Source organism: Vipera ursinii (genome assembly GCF_947247035.1).
Source record: "Vipera ursinii genome assembly, chromosome: 2".
In the NCBI taxonomy this organism is placed as follows: domain Eukaryota; kingdom Metazoa; phylum Chordata; class Lepidosauria; order Squamata; family Viperidae; genus Vipera; species Vipera ursinii.
In genome coordinates, this window is record NC_139513.1 from 167939924 (window position 1) to 167960867 (window position 20944).

The following is a 20944-nucleotide window of genomic DNA, read 5'->3' on the forward strand; positions in this document are numbered from 1 at the left end:
TTTATCCTGCGTTTATTACTTTATAAGTAACTCAAAGTAATGGACATACCGTGTTTCCCCAAAAGTAAGCCTTACCCCGAAAATAAGTCCTAGCTTGATTTTTGGGGTGGGCCTAATTTAAGCTCAACCCCCAAAATAAGCCCTAGTTTTGGGGCAAGGCACACACCTAAAAATCAAACTAGGGTGAGGGTGGGGGGTGGATCTGCCCTACACGCCCCACATCCCCTTACCTTGCAGCCAGTCCTCTCCTCAACCGCCCACTTCTTCTGCGGCATCTTCTGCAGCCGGGCCTGCATTTCTCAATCACAGGCCCTTCCGGAAGGCCACTGCAGCCGAGAACCAACCTATGGATTCAATCCATAGCTCGGTTCTGCAAGTTCTCTGCAGCTGAGGACTGAGTTATGGATTGAATCCATAGCTCGGTACTCAGCTGCATAGGCCTTCCAGTATGGCCTGACTGCAAAATGCAGGCCAGAATGCAGCTGCAGAAGACATGGACCTGCTTGGCGTGGCTGTCGGTGCCGGAAGTAAGACATCCCCCCAAAATAAGACCTGGTGCCTCTTTTGGAGGCAAAAAAAAGACCCCGTCTTATTTTGGGGGAAACACGGTAGGTACTCCTTCCTCCTCCTGTTTTTCTCACAACTCTGTGAGGGGCCATTGGGCTGAGAGAGAGTGACTAGCCCAAAGACACTCAGCTGGTGTTTCATGCCTAAAACAGGATTAGAATTCACAGTCTCCTGCTCTCTAGCCTGGTGCCTTAATCACTACGTCAAACAGGTTCTCTACAGTGGTCTGTGTCTCTTCCACCTAACTCACTTCAGGGGTCCTTGGTGCTTTCTGAGCTTGGTTCTTTTCTTGTAGACATTCCACTACCCATTAGTGCACTGATGATGTTACCTAGTTTGGGTAGTGAAACATCTCCAAGAAAACAACCACGCTCAGAGAGTGCCAAGGACTCCTCATTTCAACCCTGAGCTACAACTCTTTTCCTTTATTGGTAACTCAATTCAATAACAGAGCTAGCCTTTGCTGGGCTTCAAGGATGGGGAAGTATTACGTCTTTCAGATATTGCTGAGCCAACTCTTGCACTCCTTTGCCATGCTGCAAGTTGTAATTCAACAACATCTCAAAGCCATAGATTCCTCCACTTTGATATATAGTATCCATCTATATAAATGATCTCTACTGAGGCACCAGAGGGTTCTTACTCTTCAGGATAGTTCAGTAGCAGTAGGCTGTCCTTGTATTATCACATTTGTGTATCATTTTAAAAACTAAAAAGGTAAAGGTTCCCCCGCACCTGTGTGCTAGTCATTTCCAACTCTAGGGGCCGGTGCTCATCTCCGTTTCAAAGCTGAAGAGCCAGCACTTGTCCGAGGACGTCTCCGTGGTCATGTGGCCGGCCAAAGGCGCACGGAACGCTGTTACCTTCCCACCGTAGTGGTCCCTATTTTTATACTTGCGTTTTTACGTGCTTTCGAACAGCTAGGTTGGCAGAAGCTGGGACGAGTAACAGGCGCTCACTCTGCTATGCAGCACTCGGGATTCAACCTGCCAAACTGCTGACCATCTGATCGACAAGCTCAGTGTCCTAACCACTGAGCCACCGCGTCCCTTATTTTAAAAACTACACAGCTTTAAATCTCCCAATAATGACAGGTCCTCTGGATGACCTTAAAATAATTAGGAGTGTGCAAAACATGTTGTTCAGAAACATTTGGAGGGCAAATGTGATGCAGTTAATATATAACCCACAGCCAGTTGCACTGCTTCATTTTTCATTATTTTAGATTTGGCCGAGGCAACACTGCACCAAAAGACTTTAAATAGAAACATTTTTTCCCTTCCTTTTTTTTAAACACTCCTTTTAAAGGTGATGATATTATTCAATCAGGTCTGGAAGCAAAGCTCTCTTAGCTTTCTGGATCTGGCAAAATGTTTGCTTAACTCTTTCTTGGACCAGACTGGCAAATGTCAAGAAGTCACTTTTGTCCCTGAACAGCATCATCATTGTCTCGGACTGTCCCCACGCAAATGTATGAGGATGTGGCCGACACCCCAGTCAGGACTTGCTCAAATACTGCAGGATCTTCTGCCATGGGTGAGTAAGGAGATCTTTAGGACATTGTGATGGTAACATTCCAGTCAATGATGGTATGACACTTTAGGATGGGGAGAACATTTCAGCATTTAAAACTGGATACACATAGTTTTTAATTTTAACTAACTCTTAAGTCAACTAAACAGCAATGCTCAGCAGAGGGAGGGAGGGAAAGAGCAGTTTTGTGTTCCAAATTCCTGTATGTAAAATGGCTGTGCAGTACGTGGATGTAATTTGGAGCATGTGAAAGTATTGACATAGCACCTGTTGACGGGTCTATGACAATTCGCCATGGCCCACTGCCACAGGACAACTCACTGTGGGACAAGAGTTACACTAATATCAAAGAAATGGTGGAATAGAATCATTAAAGAAAGGATGTAAGAGGAGGGACAGAATGAGATGTGAATGGCAAAAACTAATTTTTTTAAAAAATAATTAAATAGAATTGTTAAATTGTCCCGCAACAAGCTGTCCAGCAGTGAGTTGTCCCATTCTGCCTGTTGACAACCTCTTAGAACAACAAACCATTTTTTCTGGGATTGTGTGGCTACCTTCCATGGCTGCATTTGGTTTAAGGTGTGACCCAGAAGGGCTGCAGTTCCTGAAAAAGCATTTGCTCCTCCCAACTTCAGCTTTCTTGACTTTTTGCCCCTTGGCCGCTGAATGTGATCCATGCATCATGTGGGTCCTACTGATAAATCAAGGGAGACTGAGCGAATAAACACCAATCCTTCTCCACCTTTTATTTATTTCTAAACAGAGTCATCCATGATATTTTGTTCTACGTCAGGGTTTTTCAAACTTTGCACTTTTAAGAATTTATCTCCCAGAATTCCCCAGCCAACATTTGAAGGAACAGCTAGGGCCAGTTATGGAGGTATCTCCTTAAACAGAGCTGCTTTGGACCGGCCTTGCCATATGTAAATCTCACAAACCTGAGCTCCCTTCATTACATTGAATTTTTCACCACCTAGATCCTAAGAGGCACATCATACCTATTCAAATGAAATTTTAAATTCATGTGTAGAAATGTCACTGATGCGTATTAGTCTGGAAAAGGTCACTTATTCATTTCTGGTGCTCCAGTAATTCCGACTTAATGTGGAAAAGATTAAGACAACCCAGAATCTTCTTGAGGATGAGTTAAGAAACCCAAACCACTCCAAAAGCACAGCATAAAATTGTCCAGGAAGTGGCACAGAATTCCAAAACAATATCCAGGAGTCTGCAGGCTCCTCTCACCATTATTATTAAAGTTCATAACTCTACCACCAGAAAAGCACTGGATAAAAATGAGCTTCATGGGAAAGTAGTGAGGAAGTTATTGCTCACTAATTAAAAACGTTGATACTTGTCTCAGGTTTGCCCAAAAGTCACTTGTTTGATCCTCCAGATTTCTGGTGGAATGTTCTAGGCAAAATGAGTCCATGGCACAACTTTTCAGACTGCAACAGGCAGAAGCAAAAGACCACATCGCAGAATATCATACCAATTGTCAAGCCGGGAGTTGGCAGTAGGTGTTGTGATTCAGGGTCAGCCTGTGGGTTCGGCAGTTGGGTCGGACGACTCAGAGGAGGAGGGGGGTGTTGAAGACCTTGCTGAGGGGGTTGAAGATCTTGCTGATGAGAGCCCTCAGCCAGGCCCCTCCCACTTGGTCACCACGGAGACCCAGCTGTGTGAGCCTGACAGTGTGGATGAAGATGACCCACAGCTGGCCCTGTTCAAGGACGCCCAACGCAGGAGGCAGTCAATTAGGAGTAAACAGAGGAAGGCAATGGGGCTTCTCGGAAGGAGGCAGAGAGAAGCGACGCCCTGAACTCTATATAAGGGGAATGTCTGGGAGGGCTGGTTTGCTGAAGGCAACCGCTCGGATGGTTCATGTTTCTTAAAGCTCCGGTTTCTTGGTTGTGTCTTGTTTGTTTTTGTAGCTATAAATTTGGCAGGCGTTCCAGCCTCTTGCCGTTTGTGGAGGGGTTGTCCCTGCCTTTTCTGCAGGGCCGGTAGCAGGCTGGTACAGAAGAGTAGGATGGTTTGGGAATACTTTGTTTTCTCAGGACCTTAACACTTCTATCACTGCTACGCTTTTATCAAAAAATTCTACAGAGGACCTAATCCCCATGGAAATGTTAGGACATGACCTGAATCAAGTAGTTTATGCTAAAAACCTGCTACTTAGCTGAAATAGTTCACCCTAGAATGCCCCAAACTTTTCAGTACAATGATGCCAGAGAACGGGTTACCAGTTTCGGGAAGTATTTCGTTGCAGTCATTGTAGCTAAAAGTGGTGCAACTAGTAATTGAATTTGTCAGTTTTTTCACAGTGGCACATTTCATGTTGGGTGACTTTGTTTATGATGAAATAAAACACCAAACTAGTGTTAGTTGTTCACTCACGAGTCCCCTTATATGTCAATAGAACTAATGTGAAGCTCTGACATTCAATAACAAAGAGGTGCAATTATTCAAAAAATTTGAAAGAGGGCAAAGACTTCTGTCAGCATCTACTCGGGCTGTTCACTACTTTGGATTTAAAGGGGAAAAGAGGTTTTGGTGCATTCATTCACACAGCACTTTCAGCAACCCTTTTCAAAAGTTGCATCTTTTCCTGCATTGCTGGCTTGCAATTGTAGGAAAGAGACAGCTGCTTTAATGAGATGCTGACAAATGCTATATGAATGGCCCTCCACGTACTGCACAGGCCTTGCGTCTTTTATTTTCCACAGCATACAGTGCACCTTAGGCTGAGATATGTAAGGAAAAAGTTGAAATGGGCAAAATCATTATTTCAAAAAATGATCAAAGCTCTCAGTATGGTATTTAGCGTCTTTCCTGTTCTCTCATAGGATTTAACATCCGGATCGGGAAGCCGAAAGGACCAAGAGACCCTCCGGCTGAGTGGAGCAGGGTATAGGCTGCACTTCTGAGGACACTCTTTTAAGAGCAGGAAGGAAAGCTGTTGCTTCTGCAGAAGAGCACTAAATATTACATGTTCACCTCCTTCATAAGGAGCAACTACGCAAAAACAGGTTTTTCTGACCACAAACAGCTACTATGAGCATTAAAGCTCAGACCATTTCTAAGTCGACCGAATCCTCCACTTAGAAGAACTCACTTTGACATTAACTTTTCTTTACCAGATCTTGTTTACTTGTGGGAGCCAAGAGTGTGGCTGGCTTGGAGATTTTCAACAATAATTACTTAGACCCAATACTGGGTATAATCATGCCAAGGAAATCCAGAACAGTTAGCCAGTGAAACAAAATATATGGCTATTAATGTAACGTTCTCCTTAGGTTACAGCCAGTCAGATGCTACTTATTGTATTTGAGCATTTACGTTGCTTGATGGCTTTGACTTACAATAGGGTGTGAGCGTAACGTGGGGCCAACACTTGGATGGTCTCACTTTCTAATCGAAAGCATAGAAAAAAGAAACCAGAGCCTAAGGGAGGATTCTTGTACATAAGTTATAAAAGTTTGGTGTTGAAAAAAGGGTGCCTCCCATACAACTACACACTTCCAAATAATTGCATCAGAATGGATTTGGTCAATTCAGTCTTCAGAAGAAAGCTATTCTGCGTGACCATACCAAGAGATAACTACACTATTTTGAAAGGAATCTCGTAACTCATTCTCCCACACACTCCTCTTCAACAGAGCTCCCAATGTAACTCGGATAACCTTGTAATGTTAAAAGTGATCATGCTGCATGTGCATTAGTTAGTTTAGTGAATTACAGTCCAGACATTTGGGGTGAACTCAACAGACACAGCTAGCAAAGCAAAAATAGTAGAGCAGGTGAGGAAAGTTTCCTACCCCATTTTGCTATCTCTTTTAGTCCTATTTATATGTTTAGGTAACATTACTACAATAGGCAACAAAAGAGGAAAGAAGTTGTTGTAGAAAAATTGTAGGCATGAAGTAATAAAAACCAATTGGAGGGCTGAGAAAGGACAAGAGTCATAAAATGCTATGGTAAATTACAGTGAACACGTGCTCCATCGTCGTGAGTCTTAACAACTGCTGTTTGACTGTCTTCTTTGCTGCTAATGTAGCTTTCCATATCAATTCCCCATAGATGTTTTTAGAACTGGACAGCCAGTTCCAATGTTGTGATTCCGTGCCAGCCTGTGAACGCAGCAGCTGAGTCCAGGGAATCAGAAGAGGAGGAGGAGGAGGGGCCTGGGGAGCCATCAGAGTCGGAGGAAGGCTCTGATGAGCCTCTGGACTTACAATCTGATGAAGAACCTGGCCCCTCCACTCGGGCTCAGGATGAGACTCAGATGTGCTGGGAAGCTGAGTCAGACTATGAGGACGCACTGTTGGAACACATTATAAACACTTGCAAACGCCAACAGGTTACAAGAGCAGGACAGAGGGAGGCAATGGGGCGGCTCCAGGGGAGGAGAAGGCATTGAGAAGCTACGCCTTGGGGCTGCATAATAAAAAGGGAAGGTGTAGGCGGTGCTGGTTGCTGAAGGCAACCATTTGCAAAGGATTCCAGGTTCAAGGGCTCATGTTTTGTTTGCTTTGCCCGTGAACTATTTTCTGTTTGACTCGTGCTCCGTTTTGCTTTTGGGACAATTATCAGGTCTGTAGCTCAAATAAAAGGGGTTGGTTTTCCAGCCCACTTGTTAAAAGAGGGGTTTGTCTTTGTGAAGTAACAAAGACGTATGTAGGCTGGGACAGAACACCCAGTTTCTGCTAAATTAAATACACAAGTGAACCAGGAACACAGAACAGGGAAGTGGAAGAGCCCCCTTTTTTGCTGGACAAACATCACAAGTTCCATGTCAGAATGGGGAAGTCCCGGGTGAGCCAAAGAGATGATCGCTCCGAGAACAGGCAGAAAGACAAAAAATACATGTTTATGGGAACAAGTTTGAAGAATCCAGTTTGTGTAAGGTCCAACGGTCTGCTTCTTTGATGAGAAAGTGGCAGTTTTGAGGTACGGCTACTCGACACTGAGGAATTTCCGCTTCTTGGCTGTGTGGGTGTAGGGATGCCAGCGCCATTCCACATCAGCGGTGTTCTCTTGCTCCAAGGTCCCCAGTTTGATCATATATACTGCAATAAGAGAAGAAAGGTTTGACCTGGCTGTTGTGCTCTGTGCTTTATTCAGGGAATAAACCCCACCATTCTTTTTTCAGTCCAGCGTAACTGCAGCCTCTGAATTATTATTATTTATTATTTATTAAATTTATATACCGCCCTTCTCCTGTAGGACTCAGGGCGGTTCACAAGTTTTTTTTTAAAAAAAAACAGATACAATTACAAAACTTAAAATCAATTAAAAAGAATTATATAGACCTTGCAATAAAACCCGTTAAAAAACAGTTAAAATCCCAATTAATATGCTCAGACCAGGCCAGAGAACTCAAAGAGCCAGGTCTTCAGGTCTGCAGAAAATGAATTTTTAGGACAAAGGACAAGGAAAGATAAACCCTATCCAAATGGAAAGAATCCTTAAAATTCAAGAGCATTTTCTGCTGTGGCTGAGTTCACACATGCAGTTAAACGTTAATGGGTTTGTTAAATTTTGGCTTAGTATGCCGAGACCCTAGCCAGTGTAACACAACCAGTGGTTAGGGAATTGCAATATATGTGAACTGAAACTACCATTATTCTTTAAGCCGCAGTTAAGTGGCCCAGATCGTCTTCTAGGACAACAACCTCCAAACAGCCAGCCAGGTATTCCTGAAAGCAAACCCTGAAACCGCAATAATTATCCCCAGCATTTGAGTCTCACAGATTACATTAAGCAACAGTATGTTTAAGGATGAGTCACGGAGTAAGCCATAACATATTGTTCTAAAGTTGAGGAAGCCACTGCAATAGGTGAACCCAGTCACCAGAAGCCATTATTGAATGGTAGTTACCCTCCTCCCCATATCACAATGATTCAGTTGGACAAAGGCCAAGATTCTGATTTACAATAAGCCTGTCAGCTTCTTCATGTGTCAGCTGAGATCTGAATCAGCAACTTCTTCATCATTATACGTGCTCCTAACCACATTGTCTTTAGATCAGAATAGGAACAAGAAGAGAATCCTACTGAACTCTGAAAAGGTTGATTGAATCCATTCTAGTGTTCTAACAGACATAGCAGTCATTTGAAGAACCTTGTGATCCATAAATATTGAACAATTATGTTAGTTTTTCTCTTCCCTGAAGCAAATGCACAGAAAGGATTTTTTTCCCAGAAGGACAAGAGTCATGGACAAATTTACACACTGGTCCAGTTTTTAAAGTGAAAATCCATGTAGTATGAGTTATGTATAAAAGCACAAGAAGCATGGCAACAAAAGATTTTTTTACAGCATTCTCAAATGTGGTGCTCCATCAAACATGGTAAACCATAATTCTCATCCTTTCCAGCCATTGTGGCCATAGCCTATGAATTACAAGACTTGACCAGACATAACTAGAGGGCACTGCTCTTGAACAAGGAAGCTACATTCATTTAAGAAGCAGCCTTACAGTAAACATCAGCAGAAAATTATGTCATCTGCAGTACAATAAAGCAAAAATTGTCAGAAATGTTGCCTCTTTTTGTTAGGAAGGAAATAGACAGATTGACTCATGCTAGAACTTGAGATCCTTTTGAAAAACATTGTTGTTAACCACAGGGGAAATCAGATTATAGCCCCTGACCCTAGTTGTGGGGAAAATAACTGAGGACTCCGTGTGCTCTAAAAACACTGCAATCTGTATACAGTACACTGTGTCTTATTGTTTAATTGTTATTTGCTGCAATTAGTAAATTAGTAGTAAACAATTGTTTACTGAGGAGTCAGCCATATTTTTCAAAAAGACAGAGCAAAGAAAGTCAGAGAAAAAGATGGATTTCCTCTCTACACGTGTTTACTTAAAGCTTGGTATTTCTAATATTGACTTGGAGATTTTACCTGGAAAAAGCCATTCCATTTAAGCCTGAAAGGTAGTGACATTATAAATATACTGTATTAGCTTTGCCCATCCAAGGGATGCTGAACAATACCTAGAATTCCCAGTAGGACTTGCTCCAACGTATAGAAAATTATTCCAGAATTTCCTCATCTCTCTTCCTTCTCCTCCTTTTCCTTCCTCAATGCTTTTGATACTTACTGTATCAAGTATCAAATACAGTATCAAAAGGTTGACTCAGCCATCCATTTTTCCGAGGTCAGCAAAATGAGGACCCAGATTGCTGAGGGCAATTATGCTGACTCTGTAAACCGCTTAGGAAGGGCTATAAAGCACTATGAAGTGGTGTATAAGTCTAAGTGCTATTGCTACAAAGTTGACGTTGCCCCTCCTGTTCATTGCATTTATTTTTCACATATTGATTCAGTCCACTTGCCAACCAGCTGCCATGTTCGGACTTCTATCTCTCCCAACCACTTAACCGGATTCCCAATCCCCATGCGACATACATATAGAGATATATATATATAAACCCAGTTTGATCTAGTGGTTAAGGCACCAAGCTAGAAAGCAGGAAACCATGTATTCAAGTCTCGCCTTAGGCACGAAAGCCAGCCCGGTGACCTCGAGCAGTCATTTTCTCTCAGCCCAGCTCACCTCACAGAGCTGTTGTGGGGAAAATAGGAGGAAGGTATGTTGAATTATGTTCACCACCTTGAATTATTTTGTAAAAATAACAAAGGCAGGAGAGGAATATATAAAAATGTGGCAGAGGCTGAGAGAAGAGTGACTCGGTTAAAACTGGTCTGGCAAGTCAGTGATGGAGACAAAGTTTCTGATTTCACAGTTCACACTTTGATGGTGATACTCACATTTCATTTCAAACCTTGGCCCAACCTCAGAGAGCTCCACATTCCGATGGTCAGTCTTCTTGTAAACATGGTGCCTGCCCCAGATAATATTGGAAAATTACAGAGTAAGCACCGGGAAGAATTAAGAGCAGTCCTCTACCCCAGCAATCAGGCTCTGTTATACTTTTTATCAGCCTCTTTGGTCCCGTCTCCTCCTGAGTTTCTTCCCCCCATTAAACACAAGTACAACCCAAATCCCAGCTGCTAAAACATGGACAAAGGGCAAACGCTTCCCCATTTCAAGCCAAGCAGCAAAAGCCACCCACACAAACCATACTGGCAAATGTCTCTCCTCGTATTTGATGATGAAATATAAATCAAACTGGTAGTTGTCTACCTTTTCAAGTGGAACCACATCTGAGGCCATCAAGTGGAACCACATCTGAGGGGGCAAAAAGCCCTAATAAGCAGGCATATACACAGAATGAAGGCTATTGCTAAGCACATTGGTTTGTGCTTTAAATTGTAAGCCGCCCTGAGTCTTCGGAGAAGGGCGGGATATAAATGGGATTAAAATAAATAAAATAAAATAAAATCTCTTCATTCTCCCCATGGCAGAGCCAGCTCCAGGGTGCATATCTGCATTCAATTCATCCCCTCTACAATTAACAGCACTATCGGCTTTGAGGCCATTGCTAACAATGCAACTTGTTGATTGACTTTAGTTGATTCTACATTAAACTTCAGATGAAACTATATTTTGGTGTTACACACTGCATGAACCCAACGGCAGCATACCACAAATGGAGTAGAAGCCAGGAATAAAGTTTATTTCTTTATTTACAAACTTTTTATCCTGCCCGCCACTGGGTACCTGAACTGTGGCCAGGTACACACATAAAAGTAATAAAGTTGCCCACTAGGTGACTGACTGAAAACTCTGTAGAAGCAACTTGCACGAACTATTGACGGGAGGGCAGAGATCCGCCCCGAGGCCTCTCGTTTGTGGAGTTCCTCAGGGGTCGGTTCTCTCACCCCTCCTGTTCAACATCTATATGAGCCGCTGGGTGAGATCATTCGTGGTTTCGGGGTGGGGTATCATCAGTACGCTGATGATACCTAATTTTTTCTTTCCACCCCAAACCAACCCAGCGATGCCCTCGCCGTGATGTCCCGTTGCCTGGAGGCGGTCCAGGTCTGGATGGGGAGAAACAGGCTTCGTCTCAATCCCGCCAAGACTGAGTGGCTGTGCATATCGGCATCTCGGGTTAACCAGACTATTCCATCTCTAACGATGGGGGGTGAGGTGTTACCCCCCCCGTTGATAGGGCTCGCAACTTGGGCGTCCTCCTGGATTCACGACTCAATTTTGAAGACCATATAGGAGCTGTGACCAGGGAGGCTTTTGCCCAGGTTCGCCTGGTGCGCCAGTTGCGACCCTATCTGGACCGAGATGCCCTACGCACAGTCACTCACGCGCTTGTGACCTCCCGTTTAGACTACTGCAACGCTCTCTACATGGGGCTGCCCTTGAGGACCACTCGGAGGCTTCAGCTGGTGCAGAATGCAGCCGCACGAGTTGTGATGGGGGTCTCCCGATACTCCCATGTAACACCTCTACTCCGTGAGCTGCATTGGCTCCCTGTTGCCCTCCGGGTGAGATTCAAGGTGCTGGTGATGACCTATAAAGCCCTAAATGGCTTGGGTCCGGGATATCTGAGGGAACACCTGCTGCCAGCATCAAGCTCTCTTCGTCCAGTGCGCTCCCACAGGGAGGGTCTTCTCAGGGTGCCACCGGTAAGAGATTGCCGGCGGACGACACCCAGGGATAGGGCCTTCTCAGTGGGTGCGCCTGCCCTTTGGAACCAGCTGCCAGTGGAGCTTAGGACTGCCCCCGACCTCCGTTCATTCCGCCGGGACCTGAAGACCTGGCTCTTCGAGCTCTCTGGCCCAGGCTGAGAATTTTAATTTTAATTTTAATTTTAACTTGGGTTTTCTTTGTTCAGGGACGGATATAATTTTTTTTAAATTGTTTTTAACTTTTGTATTTTTGTTTTTAATCACCCTGTAAACCGCCCTGAGTCCTTCGGGAAAGGGCGGTATATAAATGTAATAAAATAAATAAATAAATAAATAAATAAATAAATGTTGCATTTGGAAGTCAGTGGCAATTATTTCTCATTAAATAATGATAAGCTCAAACTGGTGGCAGACAGCGCTAGCTAAAGAGAAGCGCTACGGCTTCCCTCTGTTTGCATTTTGAAAGAATCAATAAAGTGCAGAACTAAAGCAAATCCGCAAATAAGCCCCAAAATGCTCTCCGTGGCTGCCCATCCGTCTTATTTCCAAAGCAGCGTGAAAAATGTTCTCTCATCCTTCTTTGGCCTGAGTCCCTTCACATGTCTTGGGACTTCATTTACCACAATCCACAACAAGTATAGCAATTATAATCCAACTATTCAGAAGGGACCAAATTGCGGAAGTGTGTACTAACACCTAGAGCAGGGGTGTCAAACTCAATTTCATGGAGGGCCACATCAGCATTGCGGTTGCCCTCAGGGGGCCGGGTGGGTGTGGCCTGGGTGGGTGTGGCCTACTGGGTGGGCGTGGCTAGAGTGCATATGGCCTACTGGGTGGGCGTGGCCAGCTCTACATCATTCGCATCAAGGGTGCCTATGGGGGCCCGGGCAGGAGTGGGACAGATCTGAGGGTCTCTGGCAGAAGGAGGGTCTCTGGGCCAGGGCCAAGGCAGTGGGGGCCGTTCCCTCACTGTTTCCAGGATGACTTCGCGGGCCGCATGAAACCACTTTGCGGGCCGGATCCAGCCCCCGGGCCTTGTGTTTGACATGCCTGACCTAGAGTATTGTCCATGAATAAGACCTCACAACTGGCACCAACAAGGAGTGAATCTAGCACCAGAGAAGTTCGCATTTTCTTGGCTCCACTCTCACAACCATTTCTCCTCAGCCTCACTCAGAATCCAAACTAGGTACTCATACCTGAAGGAGATGTAGTCATCTTGGTTGGCAAAGGTGATGACCCGCTTGCTCTCTTCTTTAGGTACTGGAAACAAGTACTTGAGAATGCTAGTGACCTGTGAAGGAGAAGGGAAAATGCCAGAAGCTTGGTGGTAGAAAGTGGATGATGCGTGATGAAAGCTGGAAACAACAGTGAATGAAGTATCAAATGTTCCTATAGTCTGAAAGTCAAGTTTCCCCTTAATGCAGGGGTGTCAAACTCAATTTCATGGAGGGCCGCATCAGCATTGCGGTTGCCCTCAGGGGGGCGGGCGGGTGTGGCCTTTGTGGGCGTGGCCTACTGGGTGGGCGTGGCTAAAGTGCATATGGCCTACTGGGTGGGCGTGGCCAGCTCTACATTGTTCGCATCAAGGGTGCCTATGGGGGGGGCTGGGCAGGAGTGGGACAGATCTGAGGGTCTCTGGCAGGAGGAGGGTCGCTGGGCCAGGGCCAAGGCAGCGGGGGCCGTTCCCTCACTGTTTCCAGGATGGCTTCATGGGCCACATGAAACCACTTCACGGGCCGGATCCGACCCCCAGGCCTTGTGTTTGACATGTCTACCTTAATGGAATCAGATTTAAAGAAATACATAACTGAACACAATTGCAAGATCCGGCCAATAAATCAGACTTCACTCACACGAGAGTCTTTGAATAGGTTTGATCACAGACCTCCCACAATCCCCAGCTAGAATAATCTTTAGCAACTCAACTAAAATATTACTTGTATGATTTCTGGTATAGAAAAAAGTGAGTTATGCTACTTCTCTAATACTCACATCTTTACTTTGCCCAAACTACATATAAAAAAAACGCTGATGGATCCAGGCTCAAGCGATAATCCCATACTCATTTCTGTAGGAGTGGTTTCCATTGCTCTCAGGGGCTGAGTTCACAACATGCTAGCCTAGGACACTAAAAGATCTAGCGGCTTTGAACCTGTTGTTTTTTAATTGTGGCTCAGTCTATTGAATAGATCTAGTGCAGATGATACCACTCTAATGGCAGAAAGTGAAGAAGAACTAAAGAGCCTCTTGTTGCGGGTGAAGGAGAAGAGTACAAAAGTTGGGTTGAAACTAAACATTAAGAAAACCAAGATAATGGCATCCGGCCCTCTCAATTTTCTGGCAAATAGATGGGGAAGAAATGGAGGTAGTGACAGATTTTATTTTCCTGGACTCCAAGATCACCACAGACGGGGACTGCAGCCAAGAAATTAAAAGACGCTTGCTCCTGGGGAGGAAAGCCATGGCAAATCTAGACAGCACACTAAAAAGCAGAGACATCACCCTCTCAACAAAAGTGCATATAGTCAAGGCTATGGTCTTCCCAGTTGCAATGTATGGCTGTGAAAGTTGGACCATAAGAAAGGCTGAGTGCCAAAGAACGGAAGTGCTGGAGAAGACTCCTGTGAGTCCCTTGGACTGCAAGGCGATCAAACCGGTCAGTCCTAGAGAAGATCAACCCCGACTGCTCTTTAGAAGGCCAGATCCTGAAGTTGAAGCTCAAATACTTTGGCCACCTAATGAGAAGGAAGGACTCACTGGAGAAGAGCCTAATGCTGGGAAAGATTGAGGGCAATAGAAGAAGGGGACGACAGAGAATGAGGTGGCTGGATGGAGTCACTGGAGCAGTAGGCGTGAGCCTAAATGGACTCCAGAAGATGGTAGAGGACAGGAAGGCCTGGAGGAACGTTGTCCATGAGGTCACGATGGGTCGGACACGACTTTGCAGCTAAGAACAGTGCAGTAGTGGCGAACCTATGGCACGGGTGCCAGAGGTGGCACTGAGAGCCCTCTCTGTGGGCACCCGTGCCATGCCCCGGAGGTGGCAACTGTCCTTCTTCAACCAGCCGCCTGCTAATTCACTGAGATCCCATGTGGCTGAATGCATCCCTGCACAGCTGGTTTCCCTCCCCCCCCATCCTGTCCCTCCTGGCTTTGCATGCTCTCCTTTTCCCAGGCACGACCCACTGCATCACCTCCTCAGCTGTTGGCCAACCATCCATCTTTGAACTGCTGGTGATGAGCTTCTTTGAACTGCTGGTAATGGGCTGCAGAGCCCCAGAATACACCTGTCGAGGGGCCAGCAGGCTGTGGTTACTGACGGACACAGCTGGCCTCCATGCGCTTGCTGGCCTCTGTGTGCGGGTGCTGATGGTGTCAGGCAGCAGCTGCCCCAGCCCTTGCCCCATGGGAATGGCACCCCTACCCTGCCTCGCCTCACCCCACAGGATGAGTCTTCTGCCTACCGCCCCACTGCCAGAGACCTCCTGGAGCTCCCCCAACCCTGCCCACCCCCACAGGTGTCCCTCCCCACGAGCAACATTGAGGTGACCACACCCACCTTGGCCACACCCACCCAATCTTCCATGACCACCACACCCATTGGACCACGCCCACCTGGCACCCAGCGATAAGTGGGTTTTGGGTTGCAGTTTGGGCACTTGGTCTCTAAAAGGTTCGCCACCACTGACCTAGTGTATTTATCTGCTTTATGATACATTTTGTAAACCAAGAAAACAGCAATCATATTTAAGTGACTTTGGCACACACCTCTGCCAGTTGATCTTACTGCAGAGTCAAAAAAGATTTCCTGCCCCGCCATCCCTCAGATCCAGCCCTTTTTTTGCAGACCTGGAGAGCTACCTTCTCCATTTCGATTTTCAACCTCAATCTAAACAGTTCTCTAACACCGAGGAAACAACATTCTGACCTTCCACTTCATCTTACCCTCTGTCCGAGACGAGATGTGAGATTGTGGAAGATGAGGTGGGGGTTGGCTTCTGACATAGTGCCAATGTCTGGGATGTCATGGCGCATGACCACGTTGCAAAGGGTGAAGTAGGCAGTGGGGCCAAAAGGCAAGTGGCTGACTATGAGTCCATCTAAGTAATGAAGAAGTGGGAACAAGGAGAAGAGAAAACTAGTTAGGCCCAGTTGCTATCAATGGAAGAAAATGAACCCATTGAAAAAAACGTATTATGACACAGCCTGATGTGTGGGAATGATGCATTATCCACCGATTTTGCTTATAATCAGCTACTCCATCTTGGTCAGCATCATCAAAAGCTTCTGATGGAAGTCTTCCCAACTCTACCTGGAGAGACTGAACCTGGGAGTAGGTGGGTGCGCAGCCTATATACTTTACCACTAAATGTTAACTTCTACCGAGTCAAGTAAGCAGCATACTAGATTTCAGCTCTCATCAACCTGAGGAAAGCTAGCAAAGGATTGTTGGACTACAGTATAACAAAGTATCTGGAAGGCATTAAATTGCTTCTGAAGAGTAGAGCCATTGCCGATAGATATGACATCGAACAAGCAACTTCAGCCCATTTCCAAATGAGCAAAACTGCACTTTCTACATCAGACATGCAACATCACGTGACATCATGCAATGTATCGGGACAGTTTTGCCATTACCAGCAATGGGGTGGGCACGGCTTCCGCATGACGCGTCCAGCCCACGGGCCAGCAGTTTGACACCCCTGTTCTATACGATTCCATCAAACTGCCCTCCTCAAGTCCAGGACAAATGAAATAAAATGACCTTTGAGTCTCTGCCAGATATGCTCTCAGAGCTACAGGATGCAAACCACAATTATCTAGTCTGTACTGCTTGCAAAACTCTTACCTGGCACCCCTCTGTGCTCATGTACCACCAGCAGGTCGGTGACCCCATTGGCTTTGCAGGCACGGACCAAAGCACCCACCTCATGCCTGCCCCGGTTCATTCGCTGGGCCCCAGGGAAAACTAGCTTCACTTCCTAAACAGAACACGGGAACAACACGTGAAATTATAAGGAGCCATTTGCAATCAGATGTCTGAGCAGAAGCAACCAATATCGCCATACCTAACGATAACACAGGTTAGATTCACTCTACTGAAAGGAATTTTTTTTCATCTGGAAAGCTTGAGCTAAGATCTTAGGTGATCCCCTGGCACAGAGCCTCTGTTAAACCATTTGCTTTGATCTCTTAACTTCCTAAGACTGAGCTGAACTGGGTTGAGGTCTGGCTCAAAGTAAAGCTCTTCAATGAGTTTTCCTTCTTACAGGCTCGTAGCCAGATTTGGTATGAAGTATTCCCAGAAAGACTGCAGGTCCTCCAATGAGCAAAGTAAGACTTTTACTAAACCACTCAGCCAAGCCACTCTGCCCCATCAACCTGCTTTCTAAACCTGTGCCTCTATCTAAAGCAGAACAAAGCATTTGCTATTTACTTACTTTGGCAAACATCTTGAGGCGGGAGCTGGGGTCACGGGATGTGGTAACCATAATACGGGGATCCTCCACTCCAGCCCAGCGATATTCATCATCCACATGACTCGTGACTCCTGCCAGGCCAATGTTATAATTACAAACCTTCCCAGAGATAGACATATTCCCCAGAAATTATTTAGAGGGCTGTAGGTTAGGGACAGTAGCTCAGAGGTTTGGCTCCAATGACCCACTCACCTTCTGCCCCTCCGTCATCAAACTCAAGTGCTTTCTGGAGGACCAGGGCTTCTTTACGAAGTTCTGTGGGAATCAGGCAGTTCTCTGGAAGGGAAAAGTAGAGATGACTTTTAAAAGATTGTAAAAATCTATATTATTGCGTTATTGATTCACCCAACTCCCAACAATTCTAGATGGTTTACCATTTAAAGTAAAGATCACAAAACATTGCACAAATACAGCTGTGATTGTAGTATTTGTAGTATACGTAGCAGTATGTGTAGTATAAAAGAATATATAAAATACAATAATTCAAGCAGACTAAACATTAAAAAAATAGGGAAAAGAAAAAAATAAGACAAGTATAAGATTAGTTCCATCCTTATGAGGAAGCAAAGCTGGGGTGAGAGGATTCCTCCACTCACCAGCTAGCATGCCCATCATTGTTTGTTTTAGGTAAGTACTGTAAGAACTGCAAGGCCTAGCTCTTTCAACAGACTTTTGCAGAGTTTACAAGAACAGCTATTCCCACCTCTTTTATGTATCAGAATTATACTGTTTTTTCCAGAAAACAAAGTGTACGTCTTATTTCTCCTCTAATTTTATACCCAGAATCGACATCTTTTGAAGTTGGTAAAGGGAAACTGCCTGGTGAAATGTCAACTCCAGGGCTGAAGCAGGTCTTGAATCTGGGCCTTCCTTATCCTAGTACCGTGGTGGCAAACCTGTGGCACACAGAGCCCTCTCTGTGGGCACGTGCACCATCGCCCCAGTCCTAGGCCTTCAGCTGGGTTTTATAAAACCTTTTCACTTTAGGCCTCCGCCGCCATGTGCAAAAAACGAAAAAAAGTTTCAATCAATCAAATCAATTTCAACTTCTCACGTGAAAAAAAAAGATCTCGGAAAGTTGGAATTGATTGATTGAACTTCTTAGTCCCTCCCAGTCTGCCGTTACCACCGCAGCCACGCCCACCCAATGAGCCATGCCCACCCAATTGGCCACACCCACCCAATGGGCCATGCCTACCCGGCACCCAACAATACATAAGTGGGTTTTGGGTTGCAGTTTGGGCACTCGGTCTCTAAAAGGTTCGCCATCACTGTCCTAGTACAATTATTACACTATATTGGCTTTCTCAAAAATTACTTTTCAACAATTCTGTGAGATTGGATGGCTGAAATATAACTTGGCTTAATAAATCAGCATATCTCTTCTTAAAACCCAGCCCTTCTTTGATTAGAATACCAGACAAGCACTAAAGACACTTAGTTTCAAATCTCCATAAAGCTATTAATTCATGGATAACTGTGCACCTAGTCTACCTCTCAAAGTTATTTGTGAAGATACCTTTTGAGGAGAAATCTCGAGTAAATAGAAGGAAACATGGGGAACAATTGTAATGTGAATAAAAAAGGCACATTGGTTCAATTATAGGACAAACTATACATACTTTCTTGGATAGGATCTATTAAGTTTAGTAGGGCTTACTTAAAAGCCAACTGGCCCTCGAACTTCACATTCCCACAAAATACGACCCTGCTGCTATATATTGCAATTCCAAGTCATTAACATGTACCATCCAGAGCTTTTTTAATTTTTTCTTTCTTTTCTTGGAGACTCCGGAGTTTTTCTTCTTGAGCTTTGCGGTAAAGATACTCCCGCCTCTGACGAGCCTCCCGACGCAACTAAAAAAGTACAAAAGCAGCAATTAGATTCATTAATACCATTTTTTTCCATTTCCCTTCTGACTTCAAAATACTTAATGATGGGAGAAAACGGATCTGTCCTGAAACATTTGTTAAAAATCCTGAAATTTTAACTTTTGAGTTACATGCATTCAGACAGGCCACAATTAAAACAGATTAGGGTTGTAATCCTACAGCTGCTTCCTTGGAAATAAATCCCATCAAATTTAGTTGGATTGCTAAATAGACATTTAAAGAATTATGGGGCAATTTCAAAAAAAAAAATATCTAACCAACATTGTCAACTACTGTAATTCAATGTACCTAAAAAGAAATAGGCCGAGAAGCCTGATTAAAATACAGGTAAATTTCTAAACAGCGTATACAAAATCTATGCTCTCTGCTCCGAATTAGTCAGATTCTGGAATGTCTACTATACCGAGGCTTCATTGATTCGACGTTGGACAAAGTCTAAACTGAAATTCTGTCTCCCCTCTCTTAACCAGAAAGCAAAACCAACTACTGCTCATTCTTCCAGAAAAAAAATATATTGCTCAATGCACAAAAATGAATTCTTACCATGATCTCCCCTAGAACACCCCAGACTCGACCACGTTACACGATTCACCTTCTTTCAATCACTTCCGCCCTTGATGTCGGTTCTCATTGGTCAGGAGAAACGGCCTATAACAGATGAGAATGAAAACCCAAAAGGAAGCCTTAGGCCCACACCAAACATGGCAGAACAAGGGAAGGTGACGTAATAAGAACGCGTGCCCGACGCACCCACGGTGACGTCACTAAAATGCGCGCACAGATGGGATGCAAATTCTATTCCGAATAGCAATAGCACTAACGCTTAGATTTATATATTTTATTTTTATTTTTATTTTTATTCCATTTATATCCCGCCCTTCTCCGAAGACTCAGGGCGGCTTACAAGCTTAGCAATATACGGCTTCATAGTGCTTTATAGCCTTCATAACTTTATACTGCTAAGCTTGTAAGCCGCCCTGAGTCTTCGGAGAAGGGCGGGATATAAATGGAATAAAAATAAAAATAAATAAAATAAATAAATAAATAAAAAATAGGCTGCTGAATACCGGGTAACGTTGTTGAGATTTTATTTCCTAATGGAATATTGAAATACTGGGGTCTAGGTTTTTTTTCCCCCTCCGCCTTCTTTTCTTTCTGTGCTTCTCCAGATCGATTCCCTTCCAACAATAGGCGAAAAAGCATAAATACGGAAGAAAGATCTAGCGCAGAGGCAAGGCTACCTTGGCTCTTTTATGACTCGTGGACTTCAACTCCCAGAATTCTAGAGCCGGCATGCCTGGCTGAGGAATTCTGGGAGTTGAAGTCCACGAGTCAAAAAAGAGCCAAGGTCGCCTACCCCTGACGGATCCTGTTTCATATTTCGCATATTTTTCCACACTTCTGCCCCCATAAAATTCTAATCTGAAGGAGAAATGAAAATGCTCTTGGGGGGGCTCCTTGGAGAGAAACCAGAACTGAATTGCCAGCATTCTTACCACTGCGAGACAGCACACAGCAAATATTTTGATCCACTGGATTTGTTCAGCCCAGATCCGATACCCATATATTTCCCAGCCTTTGGGAAGGGGTGTGTGTCTCTATTTGGTCAGTTTTATGGATTCAAAAGAGAGCCCATCACCACCCTTGCCCGAAATATCAGAGGGCACAGCATACATAAAAGCCTGCACAAAAAAACAACACCTCCCTTAAATAGACATGGTTTCTGCTTAAGCCTCTAGACTAGAACAATGTTTCTCCACCTCAGCAACTTCAACCTATGCGGACTTAAAGCGAGCTGGTTGGAGAGCTCTGGGACTTGAAGCCCACACACAATTACTGCGACTGACAATCGCCATCCTAGAGACAGACGAAAAGCTTCACAATCGGTCTAATATTCCAAGATGTA

General features: G+C 44.6%; 2 protein-coding genes across 3 annotated transcripts in view; one reads left to right on the forward strand and one right to left on the reverse strand.

Annotated features, from left to right (window-relative positions):
• PTPN18 (protein tyrosine phosphatase non-receptor type 18) overlaps nucleotides 1–8540 on the forward strand; it is a 49070-nt gene extending 40530 nt beyond the window's left edge. Inside the window, exons 16-17 of one of the 2 annotated variants that reach the window (XM_083352784.1) lie at nucleotides 2005–2103; nucleotides 8484–8540. In XM_083352784.1, the coding sequence (XP_083208910.1) occupies nucleotides 2005–2103; nucleotides 8484–8533 (149 nt within the window). In that variant the 3' untranslated portion in view covers nucleotides 8534–8540. Of the gene's footprint in view, nucleotides 1–2004; nucleotides 2104–4949; nucleotides 6616–8483 lie in introns of those variants that run through there. The other variant, XM_083352783.1, reaches the window with a different exon arrangement.
• Nucleotides 6850–19727, reverse strand: IMP4 (IMP U3 small nucleolar ribonucleoprotein 4). The gene is made up of 9 exons (XM_083352786.1): nucleotides 19582–19727; nucleotides 18894–19002; nucleotides 17338–17421; nucleotides 17107–17216; nucleotides 16515–16647; nucleotides 15611–15765; nucleotides 12862–12956; nucleotides 9884–9957; nucleotides 6850–7172 (listed from the first exon to the last, which is right to left on the reverse strand). The coding sequence occupies exons 1-9, from the start codon at nucleotides 19582–19584 to the stop codon at nucleotides 7060–7062; spliced, it is 876 nt and encodes a 291-aa protein (XP_083208912.1). The 5' UTR covers nucleotides 19585–19727; the 3' UTR covers nucleotides 6850–7059.
• Nucleotides 19728–20944: the final 1217 nt, after the last annotated feature.